Source organism: Corvus moneduloides, chromosome 1, assembly GCF_009650955.1.
Source record: "Corvus moneduloides isolate bCorMon1 chromosome 1, bCorMon1.pri, whole genome shotgun sequence".
NCBI lineage: Eukaryota > Metazoa > Chordata > Aves > Passeriformes > Corvidae > Corvus > Corvus moneduloides.
Genome location: NC_045476.1, coordinates 4,908,986 through 4,925,365, shown reverse-complemented (window position 1 = coordinate 4,925,365; position 16,380 = coordinate 4,908,986). Strand labels below are relative to the sequence as shown.

The following is a 16,380-nucleotide window of genomic DNA, read 5'->3' as shown; positions in this document are numbered from 1 at the left end:
GGTGATGGGTCTGGTGATGATGCCTCGTGCCAGGGCGTGCCACAACGTCATCACTGTGAGCCAAAATTTCACCAGTGCTGCAGCTGGAGCTGTATGATGGGGACTATTCCTCTCCCAATCAGAAAATAGTTAATTTAAGAGGGAACTATAGACATAAACCCCATAAAAGAAAAAAAAAAACAACAACCCATAACCAAACATCCTTCTGGGTGGGTAAACAGCCTGGGCTTCACCGCGTGTTGCACAGCCTCCATGGATGAGCCTCTTTTCAGTATTTCTGCTTTTACAGCTCAGTAAATAATTTGTAACAAATAGTTCATTCAATTAATTGAGCTTCTCTGCTCTGGGGGCAGATGGCAACCTTTAAAAATGGATTCCCAATGGAAAACTAGACAATGGCATTCTTTGGCCAATTTCCCTTGTTTTCAGGTCAATGGTAGTGGTTATGATTTATGCCTGTGCTGACAGCCACAAACCCATGGGAAAGGTGCACTTTTCCCCATCTAGATTCCTGGGATTTATTAAAATCCTTTTTCCTTTGTACCATGGGCTGCTTCACATCCTCCCCTCGTCTCTCTGTGCTGTTGCCATGACCAGGAGTATTTTCTCTGTTTTTCCCCGGGGGCACAGGACCATGGTGATGCTTCTGTCCAGCTGCATCCTTCCAGGTCCCAGGGGTCTCATGGGGCAATGAGAAATGGTTTGTAACCCATAAGGGAGAGTGGTTTCCAAGGTTTCCCAAGATTTCTCCTTGGTGATGTGGATGCTGCCATGGCTGTTGTCTATTCCATCATCCCTTAGAGACAAGCCGCCACCATCCACAAGCCCAAAAAGTTTGGGAACACCACATCCCATGCACTGATTTTTACTTTATTTAGGGAAAAGAGAAAAGGTTATTGTGTCAGCAAAGGACATGGGAGAAGACACTGCCATATTCAAACAAAATTCTTTTATTGAAAGTGTAATGGAAATTTCTTCATATTGCTTTGATGAAATGAGAGACAGCAGCTGTAGACAAATATGCTTTTTTTTATAAACAAATGCAAATGGATAAGGTAAAAATAAAGCATTTTTTTTAACTTGTACCTTTAAGCAACATAATCACAATATATACACAAAGAAAGCTAAAATAAAGCTGTGTTGAAACCAAAGCGTTTCAACCAATACATTAGATAATTACAGATTGTGTCAATAAATACCCAGTTTTAAAACTGTTTAACAGGCAACTTTTTACACAGATACCGAGAAGAAAAAAAAATTATATATTTACAATTCAGTGCCCTGGGGAAAAAAAAAAAAGAGAAAAAAAATCTTTTTTTTTTCTTTTTGGCACCAACACAAATAAAAAGAATAAATTATTGAAAAAAAAAATCCACAAAGGCAGGAGTCAATCCCAATCATTCATTAAAAAAAAGTGTGTGTATATATATATATATAAAATATAGGCATATATTTTATATATATAAATATACATATGCAGAGAAACTTAGGAATGTTACAAAATATATTAGTGCCAATAAATACAGAATGGTACCAGACTTTCAACTGTCAGTATTTTTTGATGCAGTCTGAAGGATAAGGAACTACCACCTAGGAGATAATTGAAAGAGGGATTTTTCAGTCTGAAGAAACAATGACAACAACAACAAAATAACAATAATAATAATAAAAATAATAATAATAATAACAATAATAATAATAGATATATCCAGGAAATCCTCCATCTGCCAGTAGTATTCCTACAGTCGCCCTCCTGCCCCAGGGGCGATGCCTTGCGGGAGGAAGCGGCGGCGAGCGCGGGCTCAGGACTCACTCGTGGCCGTGGGGGGTCAGCTCCACTTCCAAGTTGACCGGCTCAATACCAGAGAAGATGTACAATTAAATAGCAACAAGAAGGATTTAAAAAACCCCAAGCAACCCATGTTTCGTACGCCAGAAATTTCCTAAATTGCTGGCAGGTTTGCAGTGAGGCACCTGTCGATGAGCAGGTATCCAAGAGCACCATCCCTGTGGTCGGGGATAGAAACAGTTCAGCCAATAGAAAAATCCTCAGATCTGTGTTTTGGGGTTGTTCCCCTTTGTCTGTGTGTCTCTGCACCCCCAGAAGTTCCCTCCAGCTGCTCCCAGGGCAGCAGGGCTGGGACACCAGAACTGTCTCCTCCTCCTGTGCTGGTAATGCCGGGAATCACTCCCATCACCAAATTTTCCAAGGGGGACTTTAAAGCCGGCAGGTTTTGAATCCGTTTAGCTTTTTCCATACCGCTGGTGTAGGCACTTAGTGTATCACTGATGCTCAGATTTTTTGTCCAGTTACATCTCATGGCCAAATAGTGTCATGTTCTCAGACTGACTTAAATAGCAAAAGGCCAAGGCAGCCTCCAGTATCCTTCCTAAAACACGATGATTTATCTCATTTTAAAAACCAAAAGCCTTCAGTTTTTCAGCTTGGTCTTCAGGTGTTGCTGTTTCTTCCCTCAAAAACTGTACTCACAGAATAAATAACCCAATAAAATTCATATCCAACTGTTTTGCTTGAATTACCCGATTCACCTATGTAAAAAAATAGCACAATCAGTGTGACCCACTAGATTCTGGGGAGTCCTAAGGAGCACTTGCTGAGGAGCTTGAGCACAGCGTTGTTGTTTTGGCTTTGCTCTCCCAAAGCCCCTTGCAAGGGCTGCCCAGGTCCTTATGGTTACACCTCCCCACTGCTGCTGACAGTTCCTCTGCATATTCAGGCACCATAACTGATGGGGAAAGATCTCATGGCCAAATCCTTACGAAATTAAATAAATTATAAAATAATTTACAAGAAAAGGGGTTGGGTTTTGTTTCGAGCTAGTTCATGTCATTTCTTAAATAGTTGAAGGTTTTGCTTGTTTTGCTCTCCACAGTGGTATTAGGCAGACCAGACACCATTCTCATGTCTGCTACAAGGCCGGGAGAAACCAAGGGATGTTGCATGAACTCTTCCCTCATCCCTCCCCTCCCACCCACTTCTGTTCAGTGTTTTTAGAAATGTAAAGTGAAGACCAAACAGCCAACATTATTCAGACTCAGAAAAACCAGGGTCATCTTCCTCTTGAAGACCTTATTGCCCTTCCAGGTCATCGACAAACCACAGTGCTATTCACGTACTACAGGTAGAAAATAAATAAATACAGATATATTATGCAAAAAAATATGATTGTACACATAATACATCTGAGGTATTACCAATTTAAATAAGGTTTCATGCTAGTTCAAGCTTCAGTGGCTAGTTAAATTCTGGAACTTGCAATAAATAGATGAAGAATGATCATGTATATAGTGTATGGATCTCTTCTGTAAACCTCGTCAGATTTAAACGTAAGAGTGTGTCGGGTCAACTCTTACGCAAACCACAAATTTTCACAATAAATACAGCTTCAAAAAGTTGCCTTAAAAAGTTCCTGCAACACTGAAACGTTTCTAGAAGGGGCTGTATGGACGACTGGCAACGTTAGCGAGGAGTATTTCTCAACAGGTCTTTTCATACAAAACACAAGGAAATTCTCAGGTGAAAGTCTGTTTCCCTCCCTCCCCTCCCCACCCCATCATGAAAGTTTAGAAATTTTTGCACAAACAGCAAGAGAACTGATTGTAGCTGCAGTATGTCAAAACGACCATGTTCTATAAAGACCAAAAATAGTTCATTTGCTTAGAAAGTCTTGGGCTGTTGCTGTTTTTTCCTCCTTATATTTGAGTAGCACACATCATCCTTTCAGTGAAAGTTTGCCTGTCCAACTGTTTCTCTGTTTTCCTGTTGGCACCAGTCCTTGCCCGAGCCATGCAGGTGTTTCACACTTTCACTGTCTCCATCAGCGATGACTTGATGGCATCCTCCAAAAGTTGATTGTCTGTGAAAGGGGCTGGGGTTTCAGGGACGGATTCGGACAAACCAATGAGGGACTCCAAGAAACAGGAGCCCTGATCTCCGGCTTGAGGGAAGCCAGGGAAATTAGGCAACTGAAACTGTAATGCCGAGAAGTTATCCAGGTTCTCGTACTCCTTTAAGGAGTTGTAAAGGGGTCCCAAGTTATAGTCTGAGAAGGACTGGAAGAAATCCAAGGAATCAGAGGAAAGGCTGAGATCGGCATAGCTCTTGGAGCAGGGCTCAGTGGAGGATGAGGCGCAGCAGGACAGCCCCTCGCACCTCACGTGGGCTGCATCCTCCAGCAAACCCCCACTGTCCTGGTTGGCATTCTCATCCAGGCACTCCGAGAGGTGGGACAAGTGGCCAGGGACAGGCTTGGCCTCACTGCCGTGGTCCTCAATGAAGAAGTCGGTGGGGTGGAAGCAGCTGAGGTCATCCTGGCCACGCCCGCTCTCCTCCTCGGCATCCGAGTCGTTGAAGTGGAGGATGCGCGCCAAGCCGTCGTCATCCACGTCTGACTGGGATTTGTCGGAGGGAAGGCTCTCGTAGGGCTCCTCCAGGTCCTCGCTGGGGTGGGAGGAGATGGAGGAGTCTGTCATGTCACTGCTGCAGCTGTTCTCCCCCAGGGCCTCCAGGTCGGGGCTGAACTGGAAGGCAGGTGCCAGCGGCACTGCATGCTCCTCCAAGGAGCCCTTCCCTGCCACGCATCCCAGCGGCGGGAGCCGCTCCCGGAACGGGGGCTCAGCTTCCGCTACCTTCTCGCTGCTCTGCTGCTGCTTCTCCAGCTCCAGCTTCATGATGGTGTGGATAAAATGTGTCTGCACGCGGGCCTGGTTGAACTCGATCCTGCCCTCGGTGTTGCCACAGCCGTCCTTGGTGCAGCCGCAGGGGAAGGAGGTGTGATCCATCTGGCACAGGGAGAAGCAGAGGGGGAGGATTAGGATGGAACCCAGTGGCACAAAACCAAAACTGCCCGTGACTCGTCTGCCCTGAGAAACCAAGTGGCAGCTGAGGGGTTTAAAAGCAGGAAAAAAAAAAAAAACCCAAAAAGAGACACTCTGCTCTTTTGAAGAGGTGTCATAAAAAGTTGGATTTCAGTACAAGTGAAGGAAATTAAAAGATTCCAAAAAAAAGGCAAAATATAATGGTCCAAAAGGAGACATAAAGGGGCAAAAGTGAGTTTTTTCTTTATTGCTGTTTAATGATCTCACTATCTGGTCTGCAGCAGCCACTAGAGGGGGGCTGTGACATACACATGGAGCACCCGTGTGCACCCACCTCCGCCACCCCCAGCCTCCAAACACGGCACCGAGGGAGCGAGCAGCGCCCAGAATAGGCATTGAGGCTCCCCAAATACAGCTGGGCAGGCACTCGCAAAAAATACCCTGAAAAATATAACTCACTAATTGAATACAGAGGGATTATCCCACAGTGCAGGTGGCCTGCACAGCTCGCTGTGGGCTGACGCTCAGCTGACACTCCCACGTTTGCCTGAGCGTGCTGGGATTTGTGACACACACCAAAAGAAAAAAGAATTAAAAATAAAACCTGGAGGAGGGGGAGAAAGCGCAGCCTCGTGTGAGGAGCAAGAAGCTCTTCCTTGAAGACATTCCCACATGGCCCATCTCCAACAGGAGATCAAGCAGGTGTGAGTCTCGTGGGGATGCAGAGCGGGGACATTCTCACTGCAGGCTCTGGCAGCGTGGGAATGGCTGCACGTGTGATTTGGGAAGAGGACAGTTTCGAGCAGAGTCTGCCTTGCAGCCTGAGGGATGCTCCAAGATCTCTCCTCGCCTCCAAGCGCAGGTAGGAGCAGATGGATTTACAGGCTGCCCCAACTTTGTCCAACTTGCTCACACCCCCCTGCTCTAACGCACAGCTGGAGCCGCGGCATCCCCCCGTGCCCAGGGGCGAGGGCAGTACCTGGCATTTAATGCCTGCCAAGCTGCAGCTGCAGGTCTCGGGGTCGCAGACCTCGCGGCAGTCACAGCCGCAGTCCTCCCGCGACAGGCGGATGTTGTGCAGCTCCCGCTTCTCCTCCTTGTCGATCTTCTTCACCCCCACGGCCTTCAGCAGCGCGCGCCTCTTCTTGGCGGGGTAGGGCTGCAGGAAGAAGCCGTCCTCCAGGTCCACGTTGCTGACGTCGATGTCGTCGTCGGAGATGTCCTCGATGGTGAGCTGGTTGGCCTCTTCGGACTCCTTCGTGCCGTTCATGGTTAGCTGAGGGCGAAAAATGGAGAAAGCATTAGGGGCTTGTTTGGGACTCAGAGCCATTGGAACCCCCAGCTCAGGGAAAACAAGAAAGGAATGACCTCCACCCCATGGTGGCCAGCCTCAGGATCAGTATCTAAGTCAGAGCCCACAGAGATGTGACACCTGACTGAAGCTGTGTCCTGGGATATCAAGTATCTAAATGAGAAATGAAAAGACTTCAGGAGATGCCAAGAGGATTCTCAAGTGGATCCCAGAATGGAGAGCTACTACCAAAAGAGTAAAAAACATGTTCAGCATCCTTTCCATCACCTTTCAAAGGTGGAGAGCTAAATGAAGATTCCCCACCAGAGCCTGTGTTTCTTGGAGACCCAAACTGAGAGCCAAGGATTGATGCCCCCAAGTCTCAGAGGCTCTTACTAAAAATTGGCCAATTAACTAACAACATCCACCAGCTCCTCATCAACCCAGCCCCACGCTCCTACTCACTTTCCATTTCAATGCTTCCAACTTCTCCTCTTTTAATTTCTCTTCGAGTTTGCCCCGACGGACGTTTTCCTGCTCCTTTGAAAACTCTGCCAGCGTGAACTGCCGGGAGGAGCTGTGTTTGCTCACCATCCCCAGGGTACAGCCCCCACGGCTAGGCACACTCGTGAAGCCCTGGCAGCGTGGGAAGTAAAACACAGTGACCCGGTCAAACTCCACATTGTTCTTCTTTAGTCGCTTGGATTTCTTCAGGATAGATGTGGCTAAAAAGGGGAGAATTAAAAAAAAAAAAAAAAGAAAAAGAAAGCACGAAGTCAGTGCTGCCATGCTGCAGATGGAATAGAAATAGTACAAACAGGTGGGACTTGCAAGTAAGTCTCTCAACAGGGACACGATGGGACAGGGCTACAACATTGCTTGGTGGTGTTTTAGGAGCTAACACTTCAAAGGTGGGATGAGGATGGAGAGGAAGCTAAGCCAAGCCCCGCTGCATCGGAGTCACCGATGAGATTCACCGTACGTGGCGGCTGCTGCTTCTCCTTCCCGCTTGACTTCCCCCAGGGAACATCCATTTGCTTATTCTTCACGTGTGGCACAGCATAATGAACAAGCAACCAGCCATCCTACACATCTGTCTCTCTAAATCCACTCTGCCCCACGCTCAGGAGCCCCTGGTCTGCTCCCAGGATGCCGGGGCATTGGCATTTCCAGGGCTGCATGGCTCCAGCTTTTGTGGCAGGGCAGAAAACAGCCCCAATGTCTGCTTTTTCTGGTACTTCCTTTCACCATCCACTGGGAGGAACTCTGAATCTATGGTTTAATCTCCAGAGACTCATTTGAGAGCAGCTGCAAAGATGTTAATCTTTGTGCAGGTGATCCCCGGGTAAACATGGCAATACATGACTCTGGTTTATCTTAAAACTGCTGAAACATGCTACACACCATTTACAGCAGAGCCTCTCCAGAGATACCTGGCCTAGCACATCTGCACGTGCAAATGCAGCAGATGGAGGGGGATTAATTAGTCAGGGCAGGTTCAGAGTCAGTGAGTTTCCACGAGTGTGGCTGGCCAAGAAAGGAAAGCGAGGCTCAGCAGCCCTGGGTTGCAGAGCTGCGTGAGTGTGGCAGGAACAAGAGCCAGCTACACCCAAATTTGTGGTGGGGAGGTATGTCAGGTCCCATGCTCTGCTGGTGCATGGGTGCTTCAGCTGCCTCCATGGAAAAAAATAACCCAGAAAGGATGGGTGACTGCTGCAGAGCTGGGATCAAGCCTGGCTCCTCTGGTGGCAGAGCCACAGGCAGCCCTACAGTGGGATCCAAGGAAAGGACTACAAGAACCCAAGGGGCTCAGCTGGTTCGGTGGGCCCCAAGGGCTGTGAAAGTGCAAGACTGGACAGTTAACTGCACCCACATTTCACAGGTCTCACTTGCCAAAATACAGTGTTTCGGTTTCATGTGAAAAAAAAAAAAGGAAAAAAAAGTGTTCACCCAGCTGTGTCAGCAGCTTCTGCTCAATAGCTGGGGGTTCACACTGGGCCCTGCAGTCACTCTGATCATATCTTTGCACTGTGAGTTGCATTTTCACAATAACCTTGACTCAATCTCCTAAAACACGAGCTCTTTATCAGTAGGCAAGTTAACCACCACTATCGTCTATTGGCCGAGCTGCTGCACTTTGGCATTTGCTTCTCTCTCCCTGCACCCCTCCTCCGAAATTGTTTTCCCATTCCTGACCCTTTTCCAATTGAGCCAGAGAATACAAAAAGTTCATTGTTTTGTCACAAAACCTGGGAAGACAAGCAAGAATGAGACTCTTTATTATTACAAGACTTCTAAAGCCTTTTCAGACCGCTGCGTGTTTGTGTATGTCTGCTAAGTGGACCTTAACTGCTATATACAGTGGGTGTTCAGTATAATTTACTAGGTTGGACTATTTCTCCTCCATGAAGATGTTCCTCTATTGTACTTTTTATTTTTCTCTTCACATGGCAGATAAAGGGCTTTACAACACTGCCTTCTGTGTGTTTTCCTAAAAGCTCTCAAAACTTATATTGCTGGGAAAACAAAATAGCTTTTATCTGTACTAGCAGCGGAGGCAATGTCAAACGTGTCATGTTCTTTGGCAAAGTACCAAATTCACGTAGGAAACAAGTTCTGAAATGGTAATTACGCTACTGGTTAATCATTTTTAAAAACCAGCATTACGGGCCTTCGCTGTCTGATTAGTTTTTTTCCTGTGAAACAGCTTGACAGGGAATTGAGGGTTGGTGGGATGGTCCTGCAGCAGGGGCTTGGAGGCACCCACATGCCTCTGCACACCCAAGTCCTTGGGTTTCCATGCCTGGAAACCCAGACTTCAGCAAAAACATTCTAAAGGAATAATAAATACTGGAAGGAAGGGCTGAGGAAGACCACTGTGGGGAGGCTGGATGATTATAAATTGGTGTCATGACAGGTAGCTGGCATCACAGCCACTTCTACCCATAAGGGTGTGCTCCAAGACGGTCTCTGTGTGGTCACGACCCACCAACACCCTATAAATAAACCAAGCAGAGGCATGGCTGATCCTGGGAAAGCCAGAGGTACTCACGGGTGAAGCTGGACGTTAAGGCAGAGCTGGGCTTGGGCTCCCCACGGGAATTCTCCTCATCAGTGTCCCAGCCTGAGGATGCTGAGGAGGAGAGGGGGGAACAGGAGGAGGAGGAGCAGTAGGTGCTGTCATCCCCCAGCTCTTCGTACTTCCTTTTCAATACTCCGCTCATGGTGACGCCGTTTTTGTCATATAACTGGAAAACAAAGGAGAAAAGCAAAATGAAGCCAGGGAAATACTGGCAGTTTCCAGTGATGAGCAGGACAGCTGTAACCCCCAGCAAGGCTTCCCCATCAGATCCACCTGGCCGTGCAGATGTGATCCCCAAAAAGTGCTCCCCTAAAACACCTCCCCTTACTACACTCCCTGTGCACACCTGTGAATTTCTCTCCCATTTGACAACACTGCAGAAAGAAAATGACCATCCCAGACAACAAACTGTCCAGAAACCAATTCAATCAACACAAATGTTATCAAACAGTAAGTATTACATTTTGCTTACTAATTCTTTTATGCTCACTCCTCACCCAGATCGCTTTCTATGCAGTTACAGCTTTAACGTCTTGCTAATTACAAAAATAAGCCGGTTTGCAGAAAACAATCTGTTGGCATGATTTACTTGCTACAGCCCCCCGGGGAAACAGACTTATTAAATGAAGCACTGAAATACAAATATATCAACTGTGAAGAACAGCCCTTCTCCTCACGGTGCCTTTCATAGTCAGTCCCCCATTCAATAAGCTATTCTTGTTTAGGCTGGGTTATGTATCAAGCATAGTAGCAATTAAAAACAACGCAGCTAATTAAAAACAAAGGCGCTCTGTACTTGCCTCGATTCCTAAATTTCCTGCATGCTTTGCCCCTGCTCATCTTAAAGGGAAAAAAATAAAAGAAAAGCCAAAAATAACTGCGTTGCATCTTTTAAACTTCGCTTTTATAAAGTTTGTGCAAATTCAGAGGACAAAAAAAACCCCACAAAAGCTACAGACTTTGCCCACAGTAGGTTTGGACAACAGTCTCAGGCACAGGGTGGGATTCTTGGGGTGGTCCTGTGCAGGGCCAGGAGTTGGGACTTGATGATCTTTGTGGCTCCCTTCAACTTAAGATATTCTATGGTTCTAATGGGTAGCAGCACCCACCCAACCTGGGATGCTCCTGCACTGATGACAGATCATTCCCCCTTTTAGACCCTGACAGCACCACCCCAGCTGCCCCTGCTCCTGCAGAAGCCACTGCCAGCTTATTTTGGAGCCAGTGAGCCATCCCCAGAGCCGAGAGCCAGGCTGCAGCCAGAGGGGTGACTTGCTCTGGCCCCATCCCACCAGGCTGTAAGGCACAACCATGATGGGAGAGATTCAGCCCCAGCCCAGGAATTCCTCCCAGCAAGGAGGGGAGAGCTCCAGCCACCCCATAATACACAAAAGCTAAAGCATCTCTACAATTTGGATAGTGGTGGGACAGTAGACAGCCCTGGAACGGTGACAGTGCAGATACAGGGGTGCCAGACACCCAGTCCACATCCCCTCCCACCACATGAAACTTCTCCACCGGCCAAATTCATTCTTTGCAAACCAAACACTTTCTCACTCCGCTTTGCATGTCTGAAGTTAATTAAAGCCTCTGAAAAAGAAAAAAAAAAAACAACAAAAAACCACTAAACCTGCCATTCTGACAGCCCTGAGGAGGCAGCACAGACACCACACCAGTTTCAGAGCCTCCCCACGATGGGATTTTCAGTGTCCCGACAGCACTGAGCAGTATCACGTTGCAGGACAGGAGCACACACAGTTCCTTCCAAGCCCTGCACCAACCCTCCCTTAATTATGTTTACCACCAGCTTCCCAGGAGACAATAGTCACCCAAAAGGTCAAAAAAGTCCCTGGATGAAGCACTTCCCTGGCCTGAAGAAGTTAATCATTCTCTGCAAGGCTTACTTACAGAGCCAGTATGTCCCCCATGGTCCCCTGAAGCTGGGGAGAAGTGATCCCTCCATCCCTCCTCCTCCTCCTCAGCAGACCTGGAGCTGCAGGTGGTTTTGCCACAGAGGGGTTGTTGTTTTTTTGGCCTTAATCCAAAATAGATGCAGAGAAGGTGGATTTGGCCAGTGTCCAGCCCCAGCAGCACATGTCCTACCCGACACCTGGATTAACCCCTTTCCTGCCTGCTCCACAGCAAAGCTGAGCTCACAGGCAGCCACAAAACAGCAAATAACAAACCTTTGATTTGTATTATTTTTGTGCATGTGCCTCTTGTTCTGTCTCACATTTGCTTTAAGAAACAACCAGGAGCAAAGAAACTCTCCAAATCCACGGCAGGGGTCTGAATCAAAGCCTGGGCTGCAGCCAGAGGTTTGCAGACCCCACTGCCCACCTGGAACAGGCAAAAACTCGGCAAAAAAAATCCCACTTGTGTAGCTTGAAAGAGCATCAGTTCCTGCTGCAGAGAGAATGCTCCAAAGGACAATGAGGGATGACAGTGAGGGATGCTACTATAGCCAAGGGAGGGAGGCACCAGCTCCCCAAAATGCCTGTAGGACACATGTCCAACAGCAAATGCCCTCAGAGATGCGATGCTGACCACATCCAAGTCTCGTGGGAGACACCGGAGGGTGCTGGAGCAGCCAAGGTCATGCTGCTGAGACAGGGTTAACTCCCAGGCCTGGACCAAAGATGCAGCAGCCCTGATGCTCAGGTCACCTGCCAACCCAAGAGCCCATCAGGGGCTGCACCACATCCCCCCAAACCACCCCACAGGGAAAACCAGAGCACTCTCCTCCAGCCAGCGAACCAAGCTACACAAACACCAAGCTGGAGCCAAGGCAAGCTGTGCATAAGATGGTGCAATTCTATTTATTTATTTTTTAAATACTGTCATCAGCCAGGAGGATGAAGGGAGGTGTGTGCAGCTCCCCATCTATGAGAATGAGCCAAATGAATAGGGAAAAACCCCACTTTTGGCATGCTGTCTTCTTCAAGACACCTATTGTTTTGTTGATGCCAAGTAGGTGTTGTGCAAACAGGAATCCCAGCTAATGGGAAAAAGCTGGTGAACCTGCTGCCCACCAGCCAAAATATATTAATTTTCCACTGTTACACCTTCCCCCTCATTGCTGATTTATGGCTGTGATGTTTTCCAAGTCACGTTTTCAAATCCTTCTCAGGAGCGATGTAGTGGAGCTGCACCCATCGATGTAGGCATCTACCCTACCCCAAAAAATCCTCCAGATGGACATGTTACTGTCAAAGCCAGGATGATCCTCTGCTCCCCTCCTCTCCCTGGCACGTGGGGACAGAATTCACACCAGCAATTTGGATGCTGCCTTTAAAGCCATGTCACTGAGGCCACTGGCCACTCAGCCAAAAAAGCCCAGACACAATGAGGATATTTTAATTGCAGTAATTTTGCAAGGGACCTTAAACCCACAGTGGTGTCTTACAAGCAAGTCACAAAAATGTCCACAGCAGCATGGAAAAAATAAATATCTACATCTGAGCTTGCCACTGCAAATCTCTGCAGGTACCACCGAGTGCAGGATTTTACCATCTTCTCCTTCTCTTTTTTACATAACCTGAAATAAAATAATCCTATCTTCCTTTCAGTTGCCAAAAAAGACATTCTGTTCTTGGCTAAAACTTCTTACTCATCTATTTTACTGAAAACAGCTTTTGGAACAAGTACATAATGCAATGGATCAAACCCGCAGGAATTCCTCTCTGGCACCAGAACTCCCACTATCCTGGGAATACTTTCTAACAAATATTTAGCCCAGATGTGCATTCCTTTCTTTCTCTCTCCCTCCTTTTTTTTTTTTTTAAAGCATTAAAGTTTGGGGGGGGGGGGGGGGGCGATGGGGGGCAGTCTAGTTGGGGGGAAGGGAATCAGATCTGCAAAGTCCCATTTCTGGCACCCAGCAAGTCACAGGGCAAAGCCCTAACACACTGGAATGCAAGGAATTAATGTTTTAACTATCCTCCTCTTGGACGACGTCTCAACAGTAAATATTTCGAGTAATTTAGATTTAAGAAGGTTTGGCATTTGTTTAGCCAAGTGCAGAGGAAGGCAACTAAAAGTCCCTACCAGTGTCCAGTCTCCAGGAGACTGCACAAAGAGGCATCATGGCTCTGGGCAGAATTACGAGGAGAAGATGTTTCAGTGTTGTATTTTGGGGCTGTAGATGTGCTTTGAAGTGTCAGGCGATCGCAGCAGTGCAAGCAAAGCAAAGGAAACTCCTCACGGCGAGTCCAGCAGCTGCCTTTTGCTTGTGCCACAATTCCCATGGTATCGCAGGAGAACACCCAGGAGCAAGAATATTTCAAATTTTGGGGTTCTGTCGGTGGAGCATCCTAAAGAATGGAAGGCTCCCAAATCTGTGCATGAGTTATTGAAAGCAAAGTTTCTTTTGCCAACTGACTTGGGGAACATCAAGAAAACAACAATACCTCTGAACCCCCAATACTCAGCACAATGCACTAGAAGTATTTGTTTTCCAGTGACTTTTTGAGCTGGTTTGCTGACTTTAAAGCTCAGCTGCCTGCCTGCAGCAAGACAAAGTGGCCTCATCCCAGGACACCAAGGTGGACTCTTCCCAGCACACCGGGACGAGGGCTCGGGTGCTGGGAGCAAGTTAAGGACTGTGAGTCAGAGCGGCTCCCGCTCCCTCCCCCAGAGCTGCAGTGGCTGTGCAGGTCTAGCAGGAGTAAATATTAGTTTAAAAAACACCACTGCATATTTTAGCCAGGTACGGCTCCGAAGGCAGCTCGTGGAGCAGAGCTGGGGGAGTTGCTGGGGTTGGTGTTTGTTTGCACGCTGCCGTTTATTGTGGGTAAAGAGACCTCGCTGTGAGAATCACCAAAAAGCGCTGCGGAGCTGAGCTTCCCGCTCAGCTATCCCAGAAATCTGATGTCTAACAGCAGTGATGATCCCAGTAACACCTCTGGGTTATTTAATTATAACCACACTATCGGCACTGATTCATTGCTCGATCATTTAACTATTTTAATTCTTTGCATATTTACTTAAGTGGTTTCCCCTGTGCCTCCGTGACAGCCCCCTGATGACAACACTTCCCAATTTCGGGGCTGACTGGAGCCAAGGGGAGCGGGATCATCCCACCAGGACCCTCCAGGGGACAGTCCCACGCGTGTTCCCAGCCACATAAAGCTGTGCTTTCCAGTTCAGACCAGATTATTTTCACCCAGCTGGGTCTAAGGTTTCATAACCTTGCTCTGGTTAAAAATAGCCTCTGCCTACTATGCAACAGCAAAACCCAAAGTACGTCGTGCTGTGGAGTGGGAGCATGAATCAGCCTGTAGCACCACGAGTTTATTCTCCTGTCAGAGACTGAACAGGCAGAACACCTTCCCCGGAAAGAGCAGCAGAAGTGTTTACCCATCTCCTAATATCTGGAAGGCCACAAAGAAAAAAAAAACAACAAAAAAGGCTTGTCAGGTTTTTGTACCAAGCCCTTACTTCTTGCTGACAGCTTGAAAGGTAAGTAAGAAATTTTAGCAAATGCATTAAAGGTTATCTGACACGGCCCAAAATGAAAGGAGGTTCGGATGTACTCAGCGCAGATTGTGCTCTAACAAACAGGAAAACAGCGAAATGTGCTTTGTCTAGGAAAATCCTCTATTTGATCACACCTCATGAATAATTCACACCAGGTTTCCATATTTGTCCTCCTGTAGGTACACGCTGTGCGTTACCTTCCCTGCTATATATACGCACGCATTTCCTGTGCTGAATTATTAAAGGCTTTGCCGGGAGCTGCGGAGTCTCTCCGGGAGGAGAGCAAACCCAACCATCCTGAAAATAACCCCGCCCCCCACCCCACACACACACCTTGACGGGCTGTATCAGCAAACTGCTCAGCAGAGAAAATTAAAATAATTTTCATGAAAAAATAAAGTAATAAACTAAAATAATAATTGGACATCAATTCATGGTAACAAATGACAAGACTTAACCTCGCAGTGCTTGGTTAAGGGTTGGACTCGGGGATCTTAGAGGGTTTTTCCAACCTTAAGGATTTCCTCATTCTGTGACTTCGAGTTTTGTAAACGGCCGTGAGGCTTTTCTCTCCATCCATCCCACCCAGGCGTTGGCATTCCAGGCGTTAGTAAGGCTGAGCTGCTTTAGGAAAGGGCTGTCCCTGTGTGTCAGCCTCTTCCTACAGCGACATTATGTAACTCGGAGGTGACAGACACTTTTGAGGATGCCGGGGGTAGAGGAGGGAGTGGGGGGCGCAGGCAAAAAAAATTATAGAAACCTGAGAGAACTTAGAAGTTGGGGGCGGGGGTATCGTTTTTTATTTTTTCTCCTTTTTTTCAGGTGGGCTGTAAAAGCCGCGATGTTTTATTTCGGGAGGCGGGGGATGTGGGGGGTGCCCCGCTCCGTCTGTCCGCCCGTCGGTCCCTCCGTGCGCCCGTCGGTAGGTGTTGCTGTAGCGACGGGAAAGCATCCCCAGCCGGGCGGATTTGGGGAAGAGCGAGCCGGCAAGGCTCCCCCCGCCCCCCCAACCTTTCTCTCAACATCAAAAAATTGGAACCGCGGCGGTGGGGATGGAGCGGAGCCTGGACTTACCGGGGCGGGGGTGAGAGGGGAACTCTGCGCTACTCCTAATAAATATTATAAAGGTGTTCGGGTCTCTGTACAGCACAGCCGACGGGAAAGTGCGGGGGGGTGTGTCGGGGGCGCAACAAACCCCCACCCGTTCCCCCAAGGAACGCCGTCCCGCTGCCCCGGAGGGTCCCGGAGCTTCCCGGCGGCTCAGCCCCAGCCGCAGCCCCGCCGGGCTCCGCTCGCCCGCGGGCGGGAGCAGCGCGGCCAGACGGCGCCGGGGCGGCGCGACCGCCGGGAACGGGCGGCGGGCACCGGCAGCGACCCCCGGCCGGCGGGACGGCTCCGAGCCGGCTCTCGACAGCCGAACCCCGCGCCGGGCAGGCACCGACCGGACTCCGCAGTCGCAACCCCCGGTGGTGAAACGCGAGCCTCCCGCTCGCCTCCCACGCCGTCTCCCCCGCATCCCCATCCCCATCCCCATCCCGGCTGTCCGCGGCGGTCCCTACCTGCGGCGGCGGCGGTGTCGGCGCGGCGGCTCCGGCTGCAGCGGCGGTGCCTGGCGCGGCGCCTCCCGCTCCGCTGCCGGGGCCGGGCCGGGCTGCGCCGCCCCGCGCTGCCCTTTTCCGTCAGTGGAAAA

The 16,380-nt window shown here is 48.7% G+C and overlaps 1 protein-coding gene across 1 annotated transcript; it reads right to left on the bottom strand.

Moving 5' to 3' along the window:
• Nucleotides 1-932: 932 nt before the first annotated feature.
• Nucleotides 933-16,338, bottom strand: CSRNP1 (cysteine and serine rich nuclear protein 1). Its single transcript, XM_032098356.1, has 5 exons — nucleotides 16,250-16,338; nucleotides 9,183-9,378; nucleotides 6,596-6,855; nucleotides 5,819-6,115; nucleotides 933-4,803 (listed from the first exon to the last, which is right to left on the bottom strand). The coding sequence occupies exons 2-5, from the start codon at nucleotides 9,352-9,354 to the stop codon at nucleotides 3,820-3,822; spliced, it is 1,713 nt and encodes a 570-aa protein (XP_031954247.1). The 5' UTR covers nucleotides 9,355-9,378; nucleotides 16,250-16,338; the 3' UTR covers nucleotides 933-3,819.
• Between the last annotated feature and the right edge of the window lie 42 nt (nucleotides 16,339-16,380).

Coding starts and splice junctions, on each gene's coding strand:
- CSRNP1 (XM_032098356.1), bottom strand. CDS start 9,354: ATGAGCGGAGTATTGAAAAGGAAGTACGAAGAGCTGGGGGATGACAGC. Junction 6,856..9,182: donor CTTAACGTCCAGCTTCACCC/GTGAGTACCTCT, acceptor TCCCCTTTTTAG/CCACATCTATCCTGAAGAAA. Junction 6,116..6,595: donor TGGAAGCATTGAAATGGAAA/GTGAGTAGGAGC, acceptor TTTCGCCCTCAG/CTAACCATGAACGGCACGAA.